Source organism: Mustela erminea, chromosome 5 (assembly GCF_009829155.1).
Source record: "Mustela erminea isolate mMusErm1 chromosome 5, mMusErm1.Pri, whole genome shotgun sequence".
Lineage (NCBI taxonomy): Eukaryota > Metazoa > Chordata > Mammalia > Carnivora > Mustelidae > Mustela > Mustela erminea.
In genome coordinates, this window is record NC_045618.1 from 132,661,545 (window position 1) to 132,686,073 (window position 24,529).

Here is a 24,529-nt window from a genome sequence, read left to right on the forward strand (position 1 = left end):
GGCTACCGTCAGGCGGTGTGAGGAACTCTAAGAGTGAAGGGAAGCCACAGACACAGGTTAGACAGGAAAGTGAAAGAACACAATTTCACTTAAAGTGCTCTCTGGCTGTTCTGTGGAGCGTGGATTGTACAGGGCAAGGAGAGAAGGGAGAGAGATGGGGAAGTGGGGACGTGCGCCAGTGGGGATGGCACCAGCAGCATGAAGGGGAGGGTTCTGGGTACACTTTGGAGTTAGCCAACAGGACTTGCTGATAGGCTATGGGGATGAAAAAAAAAACAATCAAGAAAGACTCCCCAAAATGACCGCCATTGCAGGAAACCAACAGTTCCCTGCTGATGCCACACCCCAATAAGCTGAGTTCTGGCCTTAAAGCTCAGCCCACTGGAGGGGGTTTGCAAGTTAGCCACTATGAGGATGGCGGTGTGTCCTTACCTGGGCCTGGGCAGAGCCTGCTTGGGTGCACAACCAACATCAAGAAAGCCTGACCTGGCCTGCGAGGACCCGTCGTGGGCTGGTTTTCTCCCATAGTGGGAGGATCCTTCCAGGCCGCCAGAGCCCTACCCCCAGCTGGAAGTGCACCCAATGTGGTCACCTCTAGATCCAATGCTAAACAGAATCCCAGAGTCATCCCCGCCCTCCCCCAAGCCCTGGACCTGGGAGCAAGCGTCCCCTGACAACAAAAGGACTGAAGGAGTGAGCAGGCACATCCTAGCTAAACAAATACCAGAGACCAAGGGCTGTGGGTACCATATCACTTTATTTTCTTGGTTTTCCAACTTGACTCTTGGACAATGGGAATTCAGTTAGTCGCTTTTCTGGCCACCATAAGGTCCTTCGCTGATGGGGCACAGGCTCAGAGGAGAGGCTCAAGAAGATGGGATCCCCAAGAGCCAACCAGGCTGGGAGAGGACTGAAAGGTCTACAGCAGATGGACCAAGCACCAGCAGAAGCTCGAAGCCCCCTCCCCCAAGACCTTTACCACACTCCTTGCAAGGGACAGGCCGGCACCTCAGTGACCCAGCTCAGGGCACCCCCTCAGAGGTCCTTCCTATATACCTTCACTTGTCATGCTAAGCCTGGCACCCTCTCCCTTGAGGGCACCAGGCAGAAGCCACGGACCACCTCCATAATTGATTTCTAATGTTCCTTTGGGAAACATCTTTGAGTAAGCAGGGTACCAACCCCCAAATAAACTGAAGACATACACTCCGCCTAATGGGACAGCCAGCCACGTTGCAGTACTGTCTTCGTCCTCACAAGAAGTTGAAAGCAGCTTTAGCTATCAAACCCCCTCACGACCCCCATGCATTTGCTTCCCAACATCAGTCAGGGGGCCCAGCCAACCCACTTAAATCAAAACAAAAAATTAAAACCAAGACAAGAAAAAGCAAAAATGGCAAACAACCGAAAAGAACAACGCTGGTCCTGCAGCTCTCTGGGAAGACCAGACGGCTCATCTCTGGCTCCAACGGCCTTCGAGCCAGGAAGCAGCAGCGCGGAGCTGCCCTGGGATTCAAGGTGGACGCTGTGGGAGCCAGAGCAAAGGGCACGCTGGCCAAAGCCAGGGGTCAACTTAGGTCCCTGAGCCTGTCCAAGCAGGTCCCCTTCCCTCCCTACCCTCTTCACACCACCCCCTCAGCCATCCACCAGGGTGAGGCCATCATAGAGCGCCCGCTTCCACATGTAGTAGGTAGAGCGGGCGGTGAGGGGAAACAGGGCGCTGAACTCCTTGAAGGAGGGGAAGCTCTTAGACTGGAAGCGCTTCTGCAAGAACAGCTTGGCCTGGGCCTTGAACTTCGTGGTGCCGAGCATGTCCATCACCAGCACCTGGCCATCCCTGCCCCCCACGGCTGCCTCTGCCCCGGGGCGGCTGGACAGGGACTGGCTGTGGGGCTGGCCCTGGGCCATGGCCCCCTCTCCGGAAGGACCCCCCCGGGCCTTTCCTGGGTCCTCTCCTGCAGAAGCCCCCACCGGCACGGGGGTCCCACCAGGAGGGGTCATCGCAGCAGGCCCATCCCTGCCAGCTTCCTTCTCCTGCTTCTCCTCAGCTTCCCGCAGCCCTCCTTTGCCCAAGGCAGGGTCCTGCATCTGGAATCTGGACAGGCCTCTGGGCCAACCCCGGGCAAGACTCTTCCACACCCAGAAGGTGGAGGGCGACAGGCTTGGGTAGCGAAGGCGGAAGCGACAGAAGGGGAGATGCCCGCTCAGCACTTGCTTGCGGGCAGCCCTGCGCAGGCGCCTCTGCCAATGGGACAGGGGCACCTTGGGGGGCAGGAACGCGTGGGCAGCGGGTGGTCCCCCTGCCGTGGCTTGGCCCGTCCCCTCTCCCCCCGCTTCCTTCCAAGGGAGCAGGGCCTCTTCCGGAACGGACACTGGCTGGGGAACCACGGTGGTGGGGAGGGCAGGTGCCGGCTTGAAGCCGGGGTTCCTCCGGAGGGCCTTCCGGCGCCAGTTGTAGTAGGTGGACCGCGAGATGCCGGGGAACCTGCGTTTGAAGCAACGGTAGGGCACCAGCGTGTTCAGGGAGATGCAGTGCTCCAGGTACAGCTTGGCCCGCTGCATCAGGACCATTCCCGGGCTGACCGCCGCCAGCGCGGAACACCCCAGCCCCTTGGCCGCCTGCTCCTCCGGCAGCTTCTCCAGCCCCTCCGTCACCTGCACCTCTTTGGGGGCCAGGGCCTGGCAGGCGCCGGAGCCCAGCAGCTCCTGCTTCCAGGCATAGTAGGTGGAGCGGGAGATCTCGGGGAACCTCTGGAGGAACTGCTGCAGCGGCACGACGCCCCCGCGGTGGAAGCTGTCCTGCAGGAAGTGCTTGGCCGAGAAGCGGGCAGCCACCTTCTGCCGGTGCTCCTGCGACTGGCGCCGCCAGCGGTAGAAGGTGCTCTTGGTGACGCTGTAGCGCTCACAGAGGTGGGAGTAGCTGAGGCCGGGCTCCTGGCTGAGCAGCTCCAGCGTCTTGGCCGGTGGCGGCAGTGGGGCTGCGGGGCTGGGGGCAGGGGCCGGGCCGGGGGCACCTTCGGCCTCCACCTCCTCCAGCCCCACCACAGGGGCAAAGTACTGGTGGCGGAAGAGGTGGCTGGTGAGCGGCTGGCCAGCCCACATGATGTGCAGCGTGGCGGGAACGTGGTCGCAGCGGCGAGGCCGGATGACCCGGTTGAAGTAGGGCCGGATCTTGAGGTTTCGCATGGGGTAGATGGAGTAGATGTTGCGCTGAAGGACGGAGGCGAGCGCGTACAGGTGCCACACGTTGGAGAAGCTGCTGGGGAAGCACGTGGCCTTGACGTCTGCGTCGAAGATGGCCTCCAGCGTGGCAGACGGCAGGCTGGTCATCTCAGGGGACTCCTCGGAGCACAGGGAATAGCGCACGGCCTGCAGCATCACCTTGGAGTCGATCATGCCCTGCAGGTAGTAGTGCCGGTGCAGGAGCATCTCCACCACCGTGCGCGCCCGCAGCTCCAGGCTGAAGCCCACGTCCCCCCACAGCAGCACGCTGGCCGCCTCGAACAGCAGGCTGCCCTCGCCTCGGCACACCAGCGGCAGCATGTTCCGGGGAGCGTCCTCGGGGTACAAGCTCAGGGCCACGGAGTCCACCTCCAGCACCTGGGGGCTGGAGCCCCCCTCCCGGCAGGTGGGGAGGGTGAAGGAGGACAGCACCCGCTTGGCCTCCAGAGCAGCGCCGACCAGACCCTCGAAGCCCTCGGACTCCACGGCCTCCTGCAGCTCCTGCAGCACCTGCTGTACCAGCTGCCTCCGAGAGGTCATCCTGCCAGGGCCAAGGGCAGAGGGCAGAGGGCACGGTCAGGACAAGACACCCAGATACCCAGCAACGGGGACTCGCACCTTCTCCCCCGAAGATAATACCCACTCACTCCCGTTCCCCCACTGAGGGCAGACTTGCTAAGGACCTCCCCAGGTTTAACCCCTTAGGGGTAGAGAGGACGAGCCTGGTCTCTGGAACCTGGCTTTGAAATGCTGGTTCTGAGACAAGTCACCTCAGCTCTCCAGGCTTCTGGTTCCGTTTCTGTAAAGTGGATGATGGAAGTATTCCGTTATACTGTTATTGTGAGCATGAGACAATGAAAGCATGGAGATATACAGGTATATACACACACACACACACAGGAGATATACAGGTATACACACACACACACACACACACACACTCTCTCTCTCTCTCTCTCTCATCCTTAGATCAGTACCTAACGCACAGGGAAGGAATGAAAAAGGATTCGTTAGCTAGGACACATTCCACAACACAGCCATAAAGCCTGTAACTCCGCATCTGTCAAAAGACTTACAAACTCCTAGAGCTAAAACTGGTCTGCCTTTCCCTAGAACGGTGATTCTCAAAGTATGGTCTGTGGAGCCATAGGAGGTGGAGGTTCCCTGAGACTTTCTCAGGGGGGTCTGCAAGTTAAATTATTTTTCTAAGATATACTAAGATAATGTAACACTAAGATATTATTTGTCTTTTTCATTATATTAATGTGTGAGTAGAAACGTGGTAACTTAGCATGAATCAAACTATGCTGGAGGTCATCATATTCTTAACCACCATGTACTCGCGGCTGGGGGTGGAGAGAAACGCTAGTTTCACTCAGGAATGTCCGTGAGCCTGGGTGGCTCAGTGGGTTAAAACCTCTGCCTTTGATTCAGGGGATGGTCTCAGGGTCCTGGGATCGAGCCTCGCATCGGGCTCTCTGCTCAGCAGGAAGCCTGCTTCCCTCTCTCTCTACACCTGCCTCTCTGCCTACTTGTGATCTCTCTCTGCGTCAAATAAATAAATAAAATCTTAAAAAAAAAAAATGTCCACGATGAAGCAGTAAAGTTTTTCAGTTTTTTGTTATTATTTTTTTAAATTTAATCACAGCCCTTAAATACATGACTTTTCCGTTTTGAGAGGGGCAAAATAGGGAGTATTCATTTCTGCTGCATTCTGAATGTCTCACGTGACAGTTGTTTTTTATGGTGAACTAGGTACTCTTATCATGGAATATCACTTTTACTTAAAAGAAAAATTGAAACATTACTCATTTAGACTGGGGTATATTGGGCATTTCCTCAAAAAGGAATAAGGTGAGCCTGTCACCTCAAAGAAAATTGTGGACTATTGACTGCCAGTGACACTTTGAGCTTTCACTGGAAAACTAGAGTTGTGGAAAACCTGTATCTACTACAGGGAGCCTGACAGTTTCTTCCAATACCTAAAGACTTTTCTGATGGGATCAATAGTGACACTAACAAATGTAACTTACTATACCACGTAAAGGAACTGTCGACATCTGAAGATCAATCAATGAACTAAGTTTCCCAAAGAAACCAATGGGTGATGTTGCGAAGCCACACACAGGTAAAAGATCCACCTCAAGTATAAAAGAAAGCAATGGCTTTGACTATAATGCGGTACAAAAAAAATCACGAATATTGTTTCAGTTTCTACACTGTAACTAAGCTTTAACAAACTACTTGTCAAGTGTTAGTGTACTTACTGTCAAAGGACAGCCACTGAACAAGCTACGCATCACTTCCTTTTCCCACCTACCTATCTGGACAAAGCTGGATTTTCAATCAAAACAATGTATCACAACAGACTGAAACGCAGAGACGGGAGAATACCTTTCAAACGCAATACTGCAGAGACTTAAACGGTGTATAAGAGTGCATTCTTCTCACTACATCTTTTTTGTTCTGGACTTGTTTTTTAATAAATACTTCCTAGGGGCGCCTGGGTAGCTCAGGGGGTTAAAGCCTCTGCCTTCTGCTCAGGTCATGATCCCAGGGTCCTAGGATCAAGTCCTGCATCGGGCTCTCTGCTCAGCAGGGAGCCCGCTTCCTCCTCTCTCTCTGCCTGCCTCTCTGCCTACTTGTGATCTCTGTCAAATAAATAAAATCTTTTAAAAATAAATAAAAAATACTTTCTAAATTTCTCCATTTTAATTTTAAATACAATAGATGTACCCATATAAATAAAAGCTCCACCAGGGTCCTGAGACCAAAAAGTTTGAGAACCAATGCCCTAGTACATTTCTCTCTCTTTTTTTTTTTTGGTCAGAGAGTGAGCACAGGCAGACAGAGTGGCAGGCGGAGGCAGGCAGAGGCAGAGAGAGAAGCAGGCTTCCTGCTGAGCAAGGAGCCCGGATGTGGGGACTCGATCCCAGAACGCTGGGATCATGACCTGAGCCGAAGGCAGCTGCTTAACCAACTGAGCCACCCAGGCGTCCCCAATACTCTAGTACAAAGGGTCCTTTCAAAGGGGGTGGCAGAAGACTAGTCCCTGAGCTAACATAGATCTAGTAAGTAGATGTACTGAGCATTCAGTATTTGCTAGACACGGTCTTAAGCCTGACAGCCAATAAAGTAGGCACTACCCTCATCCCCAGTTGAAAGGTAAGAAAACTGAGAAAAAGCATTGTAGGCTAATTTGACCCAGGTCACACAAGTGGTGGGGCCAGTACCAATGCCTGAACCCAGTCACTTTAGGATCTGTGATTTACCTCCTGTTTAAACCAACATAAATGAATGATCCTAATTACTGGTACATTTTCAGTGTTGTAGAAGTTAAAAAGAAGACCGTTGTCCTCTCTCAGAGCTTTGTTTTCAGGATTCAGTAAATTGTTTGAGATGAGCCTGAGGTTTAAATACTGTGTTTGGGTGTAGGTATTTGTCAGCTCAACAACCTAACTGCACACTTACAGGGGACATGCTGAAGTATAAATCAGGGTTCAGTAAAGTTTTGAAAAAAAGGTTTATAAAGCACTAAGAGAACCACCAGAATTTTACCTGATAATTACAAAAAAGAAAGCTTTTCAAAAATTAGTAATCAGGGGCACCTGGCTGGCTCAATCAGTAGAGCTGGAGACTCGTGATCTCAGGGGTTGTGAACCTGAGTCCCCATGCTGGTCAGAGAGACTACTTTAAAAAAATAATTTTGGGGGGCCTGGGTGGCTCGGTGGTTTATAAAGCCTCTGCCTGCGGCTCAGGTCATGATCTCAGGTCCTGGGATCGAGCCCCGCGTTGGGTACTCTGCTTGGCAGGGAGGCTGCTCCCTCGACTTCTCTCTCTGCCTACTTGTGATCTCTCTGTCAAATAAATAAATAAAATCTTAAAATAATAATAATAATAATTTCTTGGGCACCTGGGCGGCTCAATTGGTTAAACCACTGCTTTCGGCTTGGGTTGTGATCCTGAAGTCCCAGGATCGAGTCCCACAGTGGGCTCCCATCTCTGCGGCGAGTCTGCTTCTCCCTCTGACCTTCTCCCCTCTCAACTCTCTCACTCTCTCTCAAATAAATAAAACCTTTTAAATAAATAAATAAATTTCTTAAAAACTAGAATCACCTTTGGGTAAAACTTCTTGGCTGCAGATTTTTTAACTCACATGCTGTGACAAATCTGATCTTACCTCGCCCTGATTTTTCTATTTTTACCAGATCATTTGACCCTGGAGTTGGGCTTTTAATCTATTCTTCTTGAATGTTTATGTTCACTTTAAAAAAAAAAAAAAAACGATTCAACTTCAATGGACTCAGGAGATAAACAGCGTCACAGCAGTCCTTGGTGAAGAGAGCATGCTTCCACATTCGATTTAAACATAGAGCCCTGGGGCGTCTGGGTGGCTCAGTCAGTAGCGTGTCTGCCTTCCGCTTGGGTCATGATTTGGGAGCTCCTTCTCCCTCTGCCACTCCCTCTGCTTCTGATCTCTCCCTCCATCTTTCTAAACAGTGTCAAAAAAATAAATAAAATCTTAAAAAAAAAAAAAAAAAGTTGAGCCCTGAAAAACACACCAAGCTCACAGAACAGCCTTTTCATTCTGGCAGCCAACAAAGATGATGGATTTCCTTCCATGTCACCAGCAGATCACCTGTACCACCGCTAGATACTTTGCCAACAAAATTATGAAAACAGTCACCCCTTACTCACTGTTTACTCTGTGCATTTAATTAGGTAATTCAACCAAAATCTCAGGAAAAAAAAAAAAAAAAAGAGGGGACAATGAATTTAAACTGTTGGGTGATTCCTCCTGCCCTGCCACTCCCATCTCTTTCCAGAGAGCAAAGAAAGCATCATGTTCCCTCGGGTGATGGCAAGCTCCTTTGGGCTTTACCAGGATCGAGTGCTTGGATTTCAGGCTTTTTAGAGGTAATTTTGTTTGTATGTGGTTCTCATCTCCCCTCCACGTGAACTACAACTCCATCACACCTGCACCATGGCTAGGATGGCTATTCTGAGTTCACACCTGGAGAAATGGAGGCTGGGGGGTTAAATTACATAACTTTCCCAAGACCACACAGCTATTAAAGCTGTAAAATCAAGCACTGTGACTCCAGACTGCCCCTCCTAAACACTGTAATTCCCCCACCCCAGGGAATACATCACCCAAAATGCTTATCAGCTGAAGGATCCAGAAACACATGGATTCTTGGAGCATTGAAACAAACCTGGCCATTTCAAAGATAAGGAATATTGAGGTCCAGAAAGGACTTGCCTGACTTCCAGCAGGAGTATCCAGGTATCTTCCAACAAAACGTCCAGATATACCGCACTTCCTTCTGCACAAACCCCACCCCACCCTGCCCTACCCTGTCTCACCCTACCTACTCTTCCCGTCCGTTCCGGGTCCGGTCCTGGTCCTCGTCCCAGTCCCACCCCGCTCCACTCTACCTTATCTCATTCTTTCAAGATCTCCCCCCAAAGAGCAGTAATACCCCACTTCTGCTTTTCTCAAAAGCTTACGGAGAAAAAGCAGCTCCCTGGAGCCCCACACCCCACATCCATCCAAGGAGGTCTGGACTACCGGAGAACAGACAGTGGGGGAAAGGCCAGGGGCTGTGCGGGGAAGCCAATCATCCTTAAGTAGACAAGTGGTTGATGCGGTTCAGGTGCAACAGTCTTTTTCAACAGCAGCTCTCCGGAAGTGCAATGCAAAGCAGAGCTGGCAACTGCCAGGTGCATTCATAACAGAAGTGCAAAAAAGCGAGAGCTCATCTATGGGCTTTGTTCAGCTGGCCTCCCTGGCCCCCACAGCTCTTAAAAGGGATTGGAAAAGGCAAGAAACCAAGGAGACAAGACCTCCACCCCCGATTATACAGGATCTCCTGGCTTGAGGTTGGAAGGAGGTAAAACAGGGCATCCAAAAAGCAGCCAGCCAGCAACTATCTTAGCACTTAGGAAGGGCCCTGGAGCCAAGAATAAATGAAGGGACAGGGCAACTCTGCCAAAAGACGCCAAGCCTTGCCTTCACCAAAGCCAGCTTTCCTCCTTCCTCCGTCTCCTTATTTCAAGCAGATGGGGTCTCGAGCCCAGGTCTGGACTCCGGCCCTTCCATTTTAGAAGGGGTCAGCCAGGGTTCTAGGCAGGACAAGGGAAGGGCAGGCCAATGAACCTGCTAATACAATACTGCTTTAAGTCTCCTCTGGCCTCTAGAACAAACTCCTTCTCTGCCAGCCTCCTCCAGGGCTCTGGATTTGCTCACCGAGGACCCCGTGTCCTCCCCATGCCCCCTCTTCTCCCCAACCCTCATTACGTAGGCTCTGCCATCTCTCAACTAGGCCCAACAAGTAGGACATGGTGCCACATGGGCCTCAACCCTCAGCAAGACCCAGTAAGTCCACGGTAAACCAGCTGGTATCTCACCTGGCCTGGCTCGGCACCTCTCCGTTCTGCCCTCCCAGCTGCCCACGCTAGGTCCCTGGCTCGAGGGAGCGCCAGCCATCTTGGCTCCCTCCCTGGTTTCCAGGAGACCCGGCAGGGCAGGGGCGGCCATGGGGGCTGACGGGTGGCAGGCGAGTCCATCAGCTGTGAATTCCCAAGGAAGGGTAACAGGAGTGCCTGGGGGATCCCGGGTGGGGCCTGAAGCCACCAGGTCAACCACGCCTGGGGAGTTCGGGAGTTCCCAAGTTTAGTTGCTCTTGTGGACCACGTGTCTGGAGGGGTAGGAGAAGGGTGAGTCTGGCCCACGAGGGGAAGCAGCACAGGCCAATGGTCGACCCTCAGGATGCCAGGAAGGCCAGCGGGTGTTTGGGAAGAAGAGAGCGGGCCAGCCCGGGGCTTCTGAGTCGAGGGACCCAACCCCCAAAGCACAGAGAGGCTGGGGAGGGGCCGAGGACGGACAATTGAGTAGGGTGGGGAGGGGAGATAGGCAGGCGGGTGGGGGTGGGGATGGGGCTGGAGGTGGGGGTGGGGAGAAAGAACTCGAAACAATGCCTCACTTCCCCCTTCCACACACACACACACACACACACACCCCCACCCACACCCAGAGGTCGGCCGACACACAGGCCTGCAGCATCCTCGCGGAGTCACTCCTTGACCCTTGGGCCCTTTACTGTCCCAGGGCTAGTCCTCACTCCCCTGGGACCTCCAAGCCGCACAGGGCACCCACCGTTCCTAATTTGGTGGAAACTTCCTAGTTTACTGACCTCGAGGGTGGCCCAGAGCCCTGGGGGCGTCCACTTCTTTCTCCAGCTTCCAGCTTGGGACATTTAAGTGACCCTGCGTCAGCGTCCCCAGCCGAGCGCCACTCTCACTCCAGAACTGGCTTCGTATCTGTAGTGGACCATGGAGCATGGACCGTCTACAGCCAACTGGCCGGTGGAGAAGCCGCTGAAGCCACTCCCCCCAGGAAATCGCCCACCCTCAAGTGCTCTGGTCCCAAGATGAAAGAAGTGCAAATTCGGGGGTCACTTCCAATGGTAAAGTGATAGCGGCTATTGTCTGGTCCACTCTACCCAGCTGGGGGCGTTAAAGCGCCCAGACCTAGCTCTGAATCAGACCCCAAACTGCCCTGGGAAAACTTGAAAGAAAACGGAAAGATTTCCCAAGAGTTGGGGGGGAGGGGTTGGGGAGGTTCCGATAGAAAGACCGGGGGAAAGAGAGTCAATGGCCTGGCTTGAGGGTAGAGGTGGGGGAGCAGAGCTGGAGCCCAGAAACTGGCCTTGGGTGACTGGGTAGACTTTGGGGCTTAATGAGCCTCCAAGATGCTTCTCTTCCTGGGGCAGCTCCCCATCCCGCGGGGGGAGGGGGGTCCTGCTGGACGGGGAGGCTGGAGAGCTCACTTCCCCCACCTTGCTGCAGGCCCCTTTTCCTTCCAGAAAGGCCCCACTTTTCTTCAAGGGCTCCATTCCCACCTTTCTCTGAGCATCCCCCAGGCCCGGACTCAACACCTCTTACTCTGCAAGTCTGCCCGGGCCAAAATTGCTTCTGTCCCGGGCCAGTGCGCCTATATCCCGAGACACCTAGTTTTCGGAGCCCCACAGGAAGGCGGGGGCGTGCGATACCTGGGCTTCCGTCCCTCCTGCGGCTCATCTCAGCCCAGGGGCCTCAGATAATCCCAAAGGAACCAGTCCTATCCGCCCGTCTAGTCCCGGCTGGTGGGGGAGGTGAAGGCCGCGGGATTGCAGCCTTTGGTGGTAGCTCCCCCCAGGGGCTTTCCTGCCCGGCTTTAACCCTTTGGAGTGCTGGGGCTAGCTGCTGCCCTCCCGAGCTACATTCCACCCACCTCCCTCCTGTGGCCTGACCCCTGGCTACCGCTGTCAAGTGGACCCGCAGACCCACCACCCACAGACCCCTTGTCCCCAGGGTCGCTTATGCCCCGGCTCACAAGGATCATTTCCTCCTCTGCCAATCATGAGCCCTACACTTACCACCTAGATCAAAAATCCTTTATTGAACGCCCCGTTCCCAGGAGCACCGGAGGAGGAGGAGGGGGCCACCCGATGTGAGCTCAAGGCCAGTCCCTGGATCAAAATCACACCAGCCCCACCCATCGTGATGGCAGCCGCCTGAGGCAGCGGCTTAGACGTGCCCTGGACTTGGATTTGAATGCCAACCCTGCCCCTTTACTAGAGTATGGCCTTAGGCGAATTGTTTCAACCCTTGGAACCCTGATTTAAAGGTTACTGGGGCACAACCTTTCCCGCAGAGCGGTGGCATGGATCAACGCGGTGATCAATTTAAAGCATTCAGGACGGTGCTTGGCACCGAGCAAGTCTGTTGCAGTCCTCAGCCTCCCCAGCTAATTTGAAATCATTTTTAAGTTCTTAAGATAAATGTAGCATTTTAAAAGTTTCAGAGAATAGTGGTTATCGTTTAGAAGGAGTTGGATACTTTTCCAAATTATCCTTCTGTGATGACATTTTATAAGGAGTCTAACTTACTTGCTATCATTTCAAAAAGCAATGAAAGTAATTTTAAATCCTTTAAAAGGCTAATGGAATCTTTAAAAGTATTTTTTTTATAAAGAAACTAAAGGTTTGTTGGTGCTTCCATCACCAAGGTACGAGTCTTTTTTTATAGACTAATTGGGAAAATTTAGAATAATTGGGAAACTTTTTAAAGTAGAAAGAAGAAAAAGTTACCTATAAGCTCATTATCTAAACACAGTCATTGTGAACGTCTTGGTATATTTCTTTCTAGTTTTTTTTTTTTTCTTAGACTTACACAAATTAAATACTCTCTTTCCAAAAGATCCAAATGGTACAGAGTAAAAAATAGAGTAAATTGAGCAAGTCTTCCCTTTCAGTCCCTAACACATTCTCTTCACTATGCTTATCTGCCAGTTCTTTTTCTGTGCATTTACAACACATAAATTTCTGATCTTTCGATGCATATTTTTGTTCTATGTTCAACATTTTTAAACTACTTTTGACTAATATATATTCTATTTTATATACATAAAAAATAACATATTATTCAAAGTGCATGTAAATTTTGGTTCAGAAATTTACAAAAGAATTCAGGATTCAAATTTCAGCCCTATCTACAGTTTCCCTCTCCAGAAGCAGCCAATGTTGTTTCTAGGGTATCATTCCAGAAATATGCATAAACAAGCAAATCTCTGAGACAGTGCTTTTTTCCTTTCTTTGAAGCACAAATGTTTGTATGCTAAACCCTCTTACACACCTTGCTTTTCTCCCTTTATTTTTTCGTCGAGAGAGTCCCCAATGTCCAGTAAAATGTAATGAGAGGTGCATATAATACTTTTACATTTTCTAGTAGCCACATTAAAGATAGAAGACTTTAATTGAATGGACAGAGGGATCATTGAACTGGACAGGTGAAATTAATTTTAACAATATATTTTATTTAAACCAGCATATCTGAAATATTGCCATTTTGATAGGAAATCAACATAAAAATTATTTTTGATATAAAGATTTATTAATGAAATACTTTGCATTCTTTCTTTGTACCAAGTCTTCAAAAGTCAGTGTGTTTTCCACTTGAAGCAAATCTCATGTAGGACTGGCCACGTTTCAAATGTTCTGTAACCACGTGTGGCCAGTAGTAAATGCACTAGTACATATGCAGATGGAGCAGGAACTACATTTTATGAATTAATATAATGTCCTATCCAGTCCTCTACCATTGAACCTTAAGGTCATTTCTATCTTTTGCTCTTAAACCAAGCTACAATGGGAAATGTTGCATGTATGTGGGTATAGCTATCCTTCCAAAGTGTACTGTCGTAATCTGTATAGATTGTCCGAATTTCCCTCCCTAAATACTATGCAGCCATCAAAAGATATGCAGTCTTGCCATTTGTGATGACGTGGATGGAACTAGAGGGTATTATGCTGAGTGAAATAAGTCAATCAGAGAAAGACAATTATCATATGATCTCCCTGATATGAGGAAATTGAGAGGCAATGTGGGGGGTTTGGGGGTAGGAAAAGAATAAATGAAACAAGATGGGATTGGGAAGGAGACAAACCATTAAGAGACTCTTAATCTCACAAGACAAACTGAGGGTTGGGGGTGCATAGGGAGAGGGTGGTGGGGTTATGGACATTGGGGAGGGTATGTGTTATGGTGAGTGCTGTGAAGTGTGTAAACCTGGTGATTCACAGACCTGTACCCCTGGGGATAAAAATACATTATATGTTAATAAAAAATTATTTAAAAATTCCCTCCCTAGAAGTTATACCAATTTATTGCCCCCAGAACGAAGTGTGAGAGGCAGTCTCCCTACCACTTAGCCAACTCAATGCATTAGCACTTTTTTATCTTTACCACTTTAATAGGTAAAAAATTACTTCCTCCATGTGCTTTTAATTTACATTTTTCCATTATGAGTAAGAGAGGGCATTTTTCATATATTTTTGGACAATTTACGTTTTGTTCCCCATGACTATCCTTTGCCCATTTTGCTATTGATTACAAACCTTTTTTTCTTTTACTGTTTATGAGAGTTTTGTATAAATATCACCTTTGGTCCATGGTAGGAATTACAAAAAATGCCTTTTTTGGGAGCACCTGATTTGTTCAGTCAGTAAAGCACTTGACCCTTGATCTTGGGGTTGTGAGTTCGAGCCCCAAATTAGATTTAGGGAGACTTAAAAATAAAATATTTAAAAACAAAAAAAATAGGGACGGCTGGGTGGCTCAGTCAGTTAAACGTCTGCCTTCGGCCTAGGTCATGGTCCCAGCATCCTGGGTTTGAACCCTATGTTGGGCTCTCTGCTCAGCAGATAGCCTGATTCTCCCTTTCCCTTTGCCTGCAACTCCCCCCTGCTTGTTCTCTCTCTCTCCCTCTTTCTCTCTGTGAAATAAATAAATAAAATCATTTTTTTTAAATGTTACTTCTGATTTTGTGGTTCATAATTGGATTTTGCTTATGGTAGTTTTTATCCTGAAGAAATCTTTTTATGTTTACATATACTGACCATACCTGCTTTTCTTTAATGGATTCTAGATTTGGTAAAGTTTAATTTACCTTTATTTAAACTGTTAAAATTAGGGCGCCTGGGTGGCTCAGTGGGTTAAGACCCTGCCTTGGGCTCAGGTCATGGTCTCAGGGTCCTGGGATGGAGCCCGCTCCATCAGCAGCCCCAGCTCTGCTCAGCAGGGAGCCTACTTCCCTTCCTCTCTCTCTCTCTCTCTCTCTCCGCCTGCCTCTCTGCCTACTTGTGATCTCTGTCTGTCAAATAAATAACTAAAATCTTAAAAAATAAATAAATAAAATAAACTGTTAAAATTAGGTATTACAGAATTGAAATCTTAGTCATCAGATGTCCGAACACCAAAAATCCCAGATTCCCAGCAATAATTAAACCAAAGACTACAAGTAGACATCTTTAGTTAATATGTACCTTGCTTGGAACAAAAATCTGAAGACTGATTTAGGAAGTAGATGAGTCGGGGGTAATCCTTCACTTATAAAGGGGCATACAATAGAAAAGCTTCCTTTAAATAATGAACTGAGATAAGTAATTAACTGGGTTTAAATGTATAGCTGTCCGGGGCTTGTATAAGTGTGTTTGGGGGGGTGTCACCTGTATTTGCATCATTTACAAAAAATATTTGAGCATCTGTTGAGCGCTGGCGGGGCCGTGAGCAGCCTGAGCTGTGTGGTGTGACGGTTCGGTTGAAATTCCAGCGCTGCCTAGTGCGCAGCTGAACAAGTTTTCTCCTCTCTCCAGGCCTAATTCCTCACTTTAAAAATGATGAGAATAATACTGGAGAGCTTACTACGAGGATTACATGAAAAACGGCTTATGAAATCCTTAGCACAGGTCCAGTGATAAAGGCTCAGCCAACAACCCTCTTAGTCCATTTAGCTGTAGTACTCATTCTCTACAGAGATTTAAAGAATTCATCCCTCTCCATTCAATTCATTTATCCACTTGGTGCCTTACTAAATAACTTATATATTAGTCCATCATTCATTCAATCATTTCTTTATTCCGTTGTTCATTTACTCATACGTACATACACGAAGACCTTACATCCAACTGCTGACAGTTACTCTATGACATCATAATCTCCTGGTGTCCTTTCTTTTTTCTATGTTCCTCCTCTTCTCCCCCCTTCCTCCCTACCACTCTTCCCTTCTACCCCGTCTCTGCCTCTGCCCAGAGTCCCTTGGCATTACCAAACTCACATAACAACTCCGACTCTGGAGTCTGGCCAACCTGAGTTGACTCTGAGCTCCTCTACTTCCTAGTTAAGGGCTGACCCCCAGTCTCCTCATCTGTGAAATGGGGACGATATCCACTTTAGTCCAATGACTGAATTAAACAGTCATGTCACTTCTTGGCTGTGAAGAAACATTTAATACCAGGGAGATATGATTATCAATTCAAATCACAATGGGTAGAGCATCTACGCTCTTAGACATTATGCTCAGTGCTGTGGAAGACACAGAAAGGGCTAAGGTGGTCTCTTGCAGTCAGAAGCCCCAGCCCAGGTGGGGACACACAGAGTGCTCCAGAAGAGTGGCCCTTAATTGCTATTACCAAGGAAAGGAACAAGTGTTTTTTGAGCCCCTCACTCCTGGACACTGGACTTGCTCAGAGACCTGTGCCAAGCAGGCTGTGAGGTTGTTGCTGGCTTCTCTGATTTCATTTGCAGCTCCAATCTGTAATTATCTGTAGCTTTAAAGTCACATTTACTGGGGCTCCTGGGTGGTTCAGTTGGTTAAGTGTCTGCCTTTGGTTCAAGTTATGACCGCAGGGTCCTGGGTTCGAGCTCTGCGTCAGGCTACCCCTGCTTCTCCCTCTCCCTCACCCTGCTACTCTACCTGCTTGTGTTCTCTCTTTCTGGGAAATAAATAAAATCTTTTTAAAAATTAATTAATAAGGTCATTTATTTTGGTAGTAAGTTTGAATATAGACTGTGGCTTAGCATATATGAAGGAATTAATGTTAATTTGTACCAAGTGATGAGTAAAATATGTCCTAAATTTTCAGATAGATGTGTAAGAACTGAGGCAGGAAATGATAGGACCTCGGGTATTTGCTTTTTAAAAACTGGAGGGAAAGAAAAGGTGAGCTACAAATGTCAAAGTACTGATAATTATTACTGAATCGGGTTTGTTTTACCATTCATTCTGGGTGATTCATTATGCTATTCTCTCAATTTTGGTGTATTTCATTAAGTTTTATAATAGAAAAAGTGAAATATTTAAGAGTTGGGAAGTGGGAGCATCACTTTATAGGAGCAGAGAGGAAGGAAACTTAGCCAGAGGGCAGACAGGACAGTGTTGGAAAGGTGCCTGGTGGGCAAGGTCACTGGTCACAGGGGTTGACACTTACTTCGTATGCAGGGCTTTTGCTAGGTGCCCTTGGTGACAGGCTTCACACAGCCAGCTGGTCCTTAGCGAATTTACCAATTTACCAGGAGGGCAAAGAAGCCTGGTATATAACAGCCCCTCCCCTGACTCCCAAGGGAAAAGCTCAGGTTTCCCACTAGAACAGCCTGGCCCCGCGGTCCTCTCCCCGAGGAGTTCATCGCATTTCTTCTATCGCCTCCGTTTCAACTGAAAAGAGGATGAACCCAAGGTCACCCAATCAGTCTGTTCTTAATCTCAAACCCCATGCCCTTGGTTTTGGTTAGCTTATTTCCAATTCCCTCCACTCCCACCACGCCACTCAGGTAAGCACTTTCATTAGTTTCCTTCCTGAGTTTCTTTTCGTAAGTGCAAGCAAATACAAACACACATCCTCCGAGTGTGTTTTGAACAGGCTTAAAACTAACAACAAAGCAAACTGAAAATACGGAAAATCGCCAAGTTCCAGGTAAAGAGCGAAGTCTGGGAGTTGTTGGCTTTCAGATAAGATCGAAAGCCGAGGGAGTGGAAGGGATAATAGATAATGGAGGAAGATAGGAGGACAGGAGGAAGGAAAGAAAAGGCACCACCCCCACAGCGTCTGCTGGAGCGGAGAAACAAAGACGCAAAGGAAAAATCAAGAGAGAAAAAAAATTTTTTTTTAAAAGATTTTTATTTATTTATTGAGAGAGAGGTAGTGAGAGAGAGCATGAGCGAGGAGAAATCAAAGGGAGAAGCAGACTCCCCGTGGAGCTGGGAGCCCGATGCGGGACTCGATCCCAGGACTGCGGGATCTGACCTGAGCCGAAGGCAGTCGTCCAACCAACTGAGCCACCCAGGCGTCCCGAGAAAAAAAATTTTTTAAAGATCTTATTTATTTATTTGACAGAGAGTACTAGCAGGGGGAACGGCATTGGGAGAGGCGGATGCAGGCTCTGTGCTGAGCAGGGAGCCTGAATGGGGGGCTCGATCCCAAAACCCTGGGATCATAACCTGAACCAAAGGCAGGTGCTTAACCTACTGAGCCACCCCAGGTGTCCCTCAAGAGAGAATATTTTAAGAAGAAAGGAGTAAGTTATCAGTTGTGATACTTTCTTCTAATGTGTAAATAGAGCTGCATAAACCCACCTGGGAAGATAGCTAAGTTAAAGAGGGAGTCCAGAGTAAATGTATTTTCTGATCCCATTTTTGCAAAAATCTATCTAATCGATATGCGTCTATACGTCTTAGGGACAAAAAAGTCTGGAAAACATTAAAGAGAAACTAATAGGGAGAAATCCTGGTGACCATGTTTGTGGGAAGAGGTGCCTTTTTTAATTTGCTCACTTCAGTTCAGTAAGCACTGTTTACCACAATACCTTTATTTTTTTAAGACTTTATTTATTTAGCGGCACCTGGGTGGCTCAGTGGGTTAAAAGCCTCTGCTTTCGGCTCAGGTTATGGTCTCGGGGTCCTGGAATCGAGCCCCGCATCAGGCTCTCTGCTCAGCGGGGAGCCTGCTTCCTCCTCTCTCTCTCTGCGGGCCTCTCTGCCTACTTGTGATCTGTCAAATAAATTAAAAAAAAAAAAAAACTTTATTTATTTGTCAGAGAGAGAACACAAGCAAGAGGAGCGGCAGGCAGAGGGAGAAGCAGGTTCCCCGCAGAGCAAGGAGCCTGATGTGGGACTCGATTCCAGGACCCTAGGATCATGACCTGAGCTGAAGGCAGACGCTTAACCCACTGAGCCACCCAGGCGTCTCAAGAACACATTCTTTTTGTAAATAAAAAGATTTGGAAAAGAAGAGGAACTACTGGTTAGAGCCATCTGTATTCAGAATTTCTGGGGCGCCAGATTTTTCTGGGGCGACTGAATTTCTGCTCAGTCGTTGGGCATCTGCCTTCGGCTTGGTCATGATCCCAGGATGAGCCCCACATTGGGCTCCTTGCTCAGTGGGAAGGTTGCTTCTCCCTCTCCTGCTCTCCCCGCTTGTGTTCCCTCTCTTGCTGTGTGTCTCTCTCACATAAATAAATAAATACTTTTTAAAAGAATTTTTCTTTTTTTCTTATTTAAGTAAACTCCATGCCCACTGTGGGGTTCCAACTCATGACCCAAGATCAAGTGTCTCATGCTCTACCAAATCAGCCAGATGCCACTGTATTCAGAATTTCTGAGGCTGTAGAGATTTAGATTAAAAGTTCTGGCTTTAGGGGCTAGTGGGTGGCTCAGTTGAGTCTCTGACTCTTCACGTTGGCTCAGGTAATGATCTCAGGTTCCTGAGATCCAGCCCTGGGCCAGCTCCCTGCTCAGCGGGGAGTCTGCTTCTCTCCCTCTCCCTCTGCCCCCCCCCCCCCGCATTTTCTCTTTCTCTCTCTCTCTCTCTCTCTCAAATAAATAAATCAATAAATCTTGGGGCACCTGGATGGCTCAGTGGGTTAAAGCCCCTGCCTTCAGCTCAGGTCATGATCCCAGGGTCCTGGGATCCAGCCCCTCAGCAGGGAGCCTGCTTCCCTTCCTCTCTCTCTGCCGGCTTCTAAGCCTACTTCTTATCTCTGTCTGTCAAATAAATGAATAAAATCTTTAAAAATAATAATAATAAAATAAAGAAATAAATCTTAAAAAAAAAAAAAAAGGCACTGACTTCAGAATCTAATAAGCCTGAGCTTAAAACCAGCTCTACCCCCAGGAACAAATTCACCTCTCCAAAGCTCAGTTTCCTCACCCGTAAAATGGTGATTATGATGATAATTACCTCACAGATTGTGATAAGGATTAAATAAGGAAATGCAAAGAAAGCATTTAGTACAGCAGTGAGCACAGAGAAAAAGCTCTGTCAGTATTAGTTGGCCCTTAAAATAGTTATTACAGGGGTTCCTGGGTGGCTCAGTGGGTTAAGCCTCTGCCCTTCAGCTCCGGTCATGGTCTCAGGGTCCTGGGATCCAGCCCGCCATCTGGCTCTCTGCTTGGCGGGGAGCCTGCTTCCTCCTCTTTCTCTGCCTGCTTCTCTGCTTACTTGTAATCTCTGTCTGTCAAATAAAATAAAATCTTAAAAAAAAAATTTAAAAATAATAAATCAATTAGAACAGTACTCAGCATCTACTAAGCACTCAAATATTCTTTTTTTTTTTAGTTTTTTTTTTTTTTTTAAGAGGGCATGAGTGAGGGGAGGGGCAGAGGGGGAGTGGAGAGAAAGCAGCAGACTCCCTGCAGAGTGCAGAGCCCACGACCCTGAGATCATGACCTGAGCCAAAATCAGGAGTCGGACACTCAGTCAACCAACCAAACCAGGTGCCCTGGTATTGTCATTATTTTTATGATTATTATTGGCTCTCATTCTAGGATTTCCTTACCCTCATATTTCTTCAGCCCCATTTCTGCAATTGTATAGGTATTTTAAATAAGAGACCTCAAATCTTTTTTTGGAAAGAGTACAAGCAAACAACTACATAAATATATTTTTAATATGTCAGTCACTGTGTTCAGTGCTTGAAGAATACAAAGATAAGCAAAAGATTGTTTCTGTCTTCAAGGAAATGCTCGGTCTAGTCGGGGAGACACACATACCCACGGCTATAACCCAAGTACAGACTACCGTAAGCCATGCAGTAAAGGTGTGCAAGCGCCAGGAGGACCCAGAAGCTGAGACCTGTGGAGGCTTCCTGAGAAGGTGTCATGGGAGCCACCCTGCCCAGGAGACACGGATGACAGAGCAGGGATTCCAAGTGGAAGGCGCCATGGATGACCCAAGACAGACCCTCCGGGACTGATGTGATCCCCCCTCGCTGCTAGATCTCACGGTGCAGGGGGGGTGGGGTGGGGTGGGGTGGGGTCAATAAATCCCTGTTTTTTGCCAGTTCAATTCAAGGGGTGTGAAAAGGGTAAGAGACAACAGACAATGCCCAAGGGCACCTTCCTTTTTCAAGAGAAGGGAAAAAGAGTAAGACCGGAACCCAATCCTGTGAGGTGGGAAGATCCACTTGGCTGCCAGGCCGGGAAACAGCTGTGAACACCAGGTTAAGCAGCACTTGTTTTGAGGGAGGAGGGAATGGAAGGTTTGGGAGTGGAAAATGGGAGGGGTCCTCCCCCGGGATCCATCTGCAGTGCCCAGCAAACGCCCAAAGCCTCTGACACTTCCCTTGGGCTCAGAGGTAAAGTTTCCTTTTCCTTCATGGTGTGGGCTCCACTTCAGGTCTTCCAGAACCACATTTTGGCACAATCTCTTAACGTGTTCTATCACCTCCAAGCAGAGTAATCTTGGATGACTTTGGTCCCGCAGACCCTTCCTCCGGTGGGATAGGGAGGGCTCATCACAGTTATCGTCCAGCCCCAAATGTCCCTAAGAAGTGATGGTGTGGGGGCACCTGGCTGGCTCAGTTAGTAGAGCCTCTGACTCTTGATCTCAGGGTCTTGTGTTCAAGCCCTTCCTTGGGTAGAGCGATTACTTGAAAAAAGAGAGAGAGAGAGACGTCAATGTTTGCCGCTGGGGCTCCTTTGGGTCGATTGTGCGGTAGAATGTCCAACTGCGGGGTGCTCAGGGCTCATCTCTCCTTCCGTTCCTGAAAATGAATAAGCTACCGGTTTCTGAGTGCCTCTACCGCGTCAAGCCCTGTGCAAAGCGCTTTATCTGTGCTCCCAGTGTGCTAACAAGGGGGCAGCTCATGGCCTCTGGAATGTAGCAGCAACATGGACTTTTTCTTTCATTTCTGCCCTGGCGACTTGATCTCCAGAAGTGAAGCGATCAACTTCTAGAATACTTCAGGTGCCATCAGAAAGTTTGGTATCGCTAAGGGCTATGCTGACAGAAGTGCAGGAATAATTCCAGGTGACCCAGACCCTTTCTTTTTCCAGAAGAAGGGCAGGTAGTATCGGTTTCAATTCCATGTGAAGCATTTACAACCTCATTTTCCTTTGTCAACCTTTCCTTCCTTCTGGATTTTTTTTTTTTTAAGATTTTATTTATTTATTTGACAGACAGAGATCACAAGTAGGCAGAGAAGCAGGCAGAGAGAGAGAGGGGAGGAAGCAGGCTCCCTGCTGAGCAGAGAGCCCAATGCTGGGCTCCATTCCAGAACCCCGGGATCACGGAGCGGAGCAGAAGGCAGAGGCTTTACCCGCTGAGCCACCCAGGCTCCCCCTATCCTCTTTTTCTTTAAGGTGGTATTTCCCAAGTTGGCCACTAGTAGGGATCACCTGAAGAGGTTAAAAAAAGAAGTGCCACCCTCCCACCCCAAGAAATTGTGATATCATCTGGAGTACAACCTGGGCCTCTGGATTTTTTTTTTTTTTTAATTCCCAGGTATTCCATACACACACACACACACACACACACACACACGCGCGCGCGCGCACACACACACACACATATATATATACGTGTATGTGTGTGTGTGTGTATGTATATAAAGACTTTATTTATTTAGTAATCTCTGTACCCAGTATGGGGCTCGAATTGGCCACCCTGAGATCAAGAGTCACATGCTCGGGCACCTGGGTGGCTCTGTTGGTTGAGCGACTGCCTTTGGCTCAGATCATGATCCTGGAGTCCCGGGATCGAGTCTCTCCCTGTTTGGCAGGGAGTCTGCTTCTGCTTCTCCCTCTGATCCTCCCCCTTCTCATGCCCACTCTCTCTCTCTCTCCCATTCTGTCTCTCTCTCTCAAATAAATAAATGGAATCTTTAAAAAAAAAAAAAAGACACATGCTCTACTGACTGAGCCGGCCAGGTGTCCCAATTACTTCACACATTTAATAACTGCAGAATATATATATATATGTGTGTGTGTGTGTGTGTGTGTGTGTGTGTATACATATTTTGTTTGTTTGTTTTTGAGAGGGAGAGTGCACACAAGCACGAGCATGAGTCAGGGAGAGGCAGAAGGGGAAGAAGAAGAAGAAGGAAAGGATGCCAAGCCAGAGGAGGAGGCAGGGCTCAGTGCCACAACGCTGAGATCCTGACCTGAGTCCAAACCAAGAGTCAGGCTCTTAACCATCTGAGCCACGCAGGCGCGCCAGCTACAGAATATTTCATCGTAGGGATTATATTCATGTATTTAAGCAATCCCTTGGAACTGGACATTTAGGTTGTTTCCAGTAGTTTTGTATTATACACAATGTGCAGGAGACATATTTGCACATATTGTGCAAACATTTCTATAAGATTCATGAGGTGAAATAGCTTAGTCAAAGAACATAATATATAGGTAAGTATTTATACACTTACGTATTTATTTCTGGGTTTCGGTCAATGAACAAAGGAAGCACCTCATGTTGTCTTTTGCTCTGTGCATACGTGGACTTATTGTGACGAAGTGGCTTCTGAGGACGGGATCCTTGAGGATCCTGAGGACTGGCAGGGCTGCTGCCGGCCACGACATCCGGGACTAGACTTCAGCTCTTCCGTGGGAGGCAGGAGGGGGCCAGGGTGCAGAGTCCTCCTTCCTCTCCCCACAGGGTGCCTTTTGATGTGTTGGCCCGTGACCTAGGAAGTTGGAGGCACTTTGTGAACTATCAGAAGAGGTGGAACATGCCAGTGAGAATCAACCAGCACTCATTTTGACTGAAGCTAGGCCCTGTCCACAGAGGCAGGGCCTGAAAGAAATGAAAGAGGGTCAGGGGGCAGCAAATCTGAGAGCCATGGTCGAATCTTGACAGGGCTTCTCACAGAGGTGAGGAAGAACTGTCCCTTTTCCTGGCCTGCCCTGTGGACCTAGTGTTTGAAACAAAATGTGGGCTCTTCAGGAGGCCATCTTAGGAGGGCAAGGGGTGCTCAGGTGGGGTCAGTCCTGACGCCCCAGGAAGGGTCAGGATGATGGCCTGATTTTGGAGCTAGTTGGTAAACATGTAAACAATAGAGTCTGAGGAGTTGTGCAGAAGAACGTGAGGTAGGGGTTACCGGGAGCGTCCTCAGACTTACACTCAAGGTATGGGGTAGGGGGTAGGGAGTAGGGAGTGGGCTCATATCTTGCGCTGCTGCTGGTAGCTGACTGCCCCTGACTGCGTGGAGGCTTGGGGCAAGCCTCGCCTCTGAGCCCTTGCCTCACCTGGAAAATGTGGCCCATACTCACCTGGGTTGTTTTGAGATTCACCTAAGGGACCAGATATAAAGGCACTCAGCGCCGTTCTCAGTTCTTAATAAATAGTGGCTGCATTTGTGAGCAGATTAGGAAGCCTAGCAAAAAGATAGGGACCAACATCCTCCAGGACAGTCCCCACGTGGGGCCTGGAACCGAGATGCTGGAGGCTACTAGCACGAGGCTGCTGGGTGGGACGTTCTGTCCTTGGACAAAGGGCCTGGTCCTTCCGCCGCCGCCGCATTATAGCCTGGGGACTTGAGCCTGGTGTCCCTGTTGCTATTCCTGCCTTGGCCCCGTTTCCCCGGCAAGTACCCTGAACCTCCAGACAAGCACCCTCAACTGTGAGGAGGGTCCGGCGGTCTCGTGGACGAGGGTCCAGGGCCCGGTGGGAAAGAGGGGAGTGGCTTTGACAGTGGGGAAGCTGTAAAAAGT

At 48.8% G+C, this 24,529-nt stretch overlaps 1 protein-coding gene across 1 annotated transcript; it reads right to left on the minus strand.

The window, feature by feature from the left end:
• Positions 1-749: 749 nt before the first annotated feature.
• Positions 750-24,290, minus strand: VRTN (vertebrae development associated). The gene is made up of 3 exons (XM_032344939.1): positions 24,089-24,290; positions 23,245-23,502; positions 750-3,763 (listed from the first exon to the last, which is right to left on the minus strand). Exon 3 carries the CDS (start codon positions 3,760-3,762, stop codon positions 1,636-1,638), a length of 2,127 nt encoding a protein of 708 aa, XP_032200830.1. The 5' UTR covers position 3,763; positions 23,245-23,502; positions 24,089-24,290; the 3' UTR covers positions 750-1,635.
• Positions 24,291-24,529: the final 239 nt, after the last annotated feature.

Excerpts from the sequence above, each read along its gene's own strand:
- VRTN (XM_032344939.1), bottom strand. The coding sequence starts at position 3,762 with ATGACCTCTCGGAGGCAGCTGGTACAGCAGGTGCTGCAGGAGCTGCAG.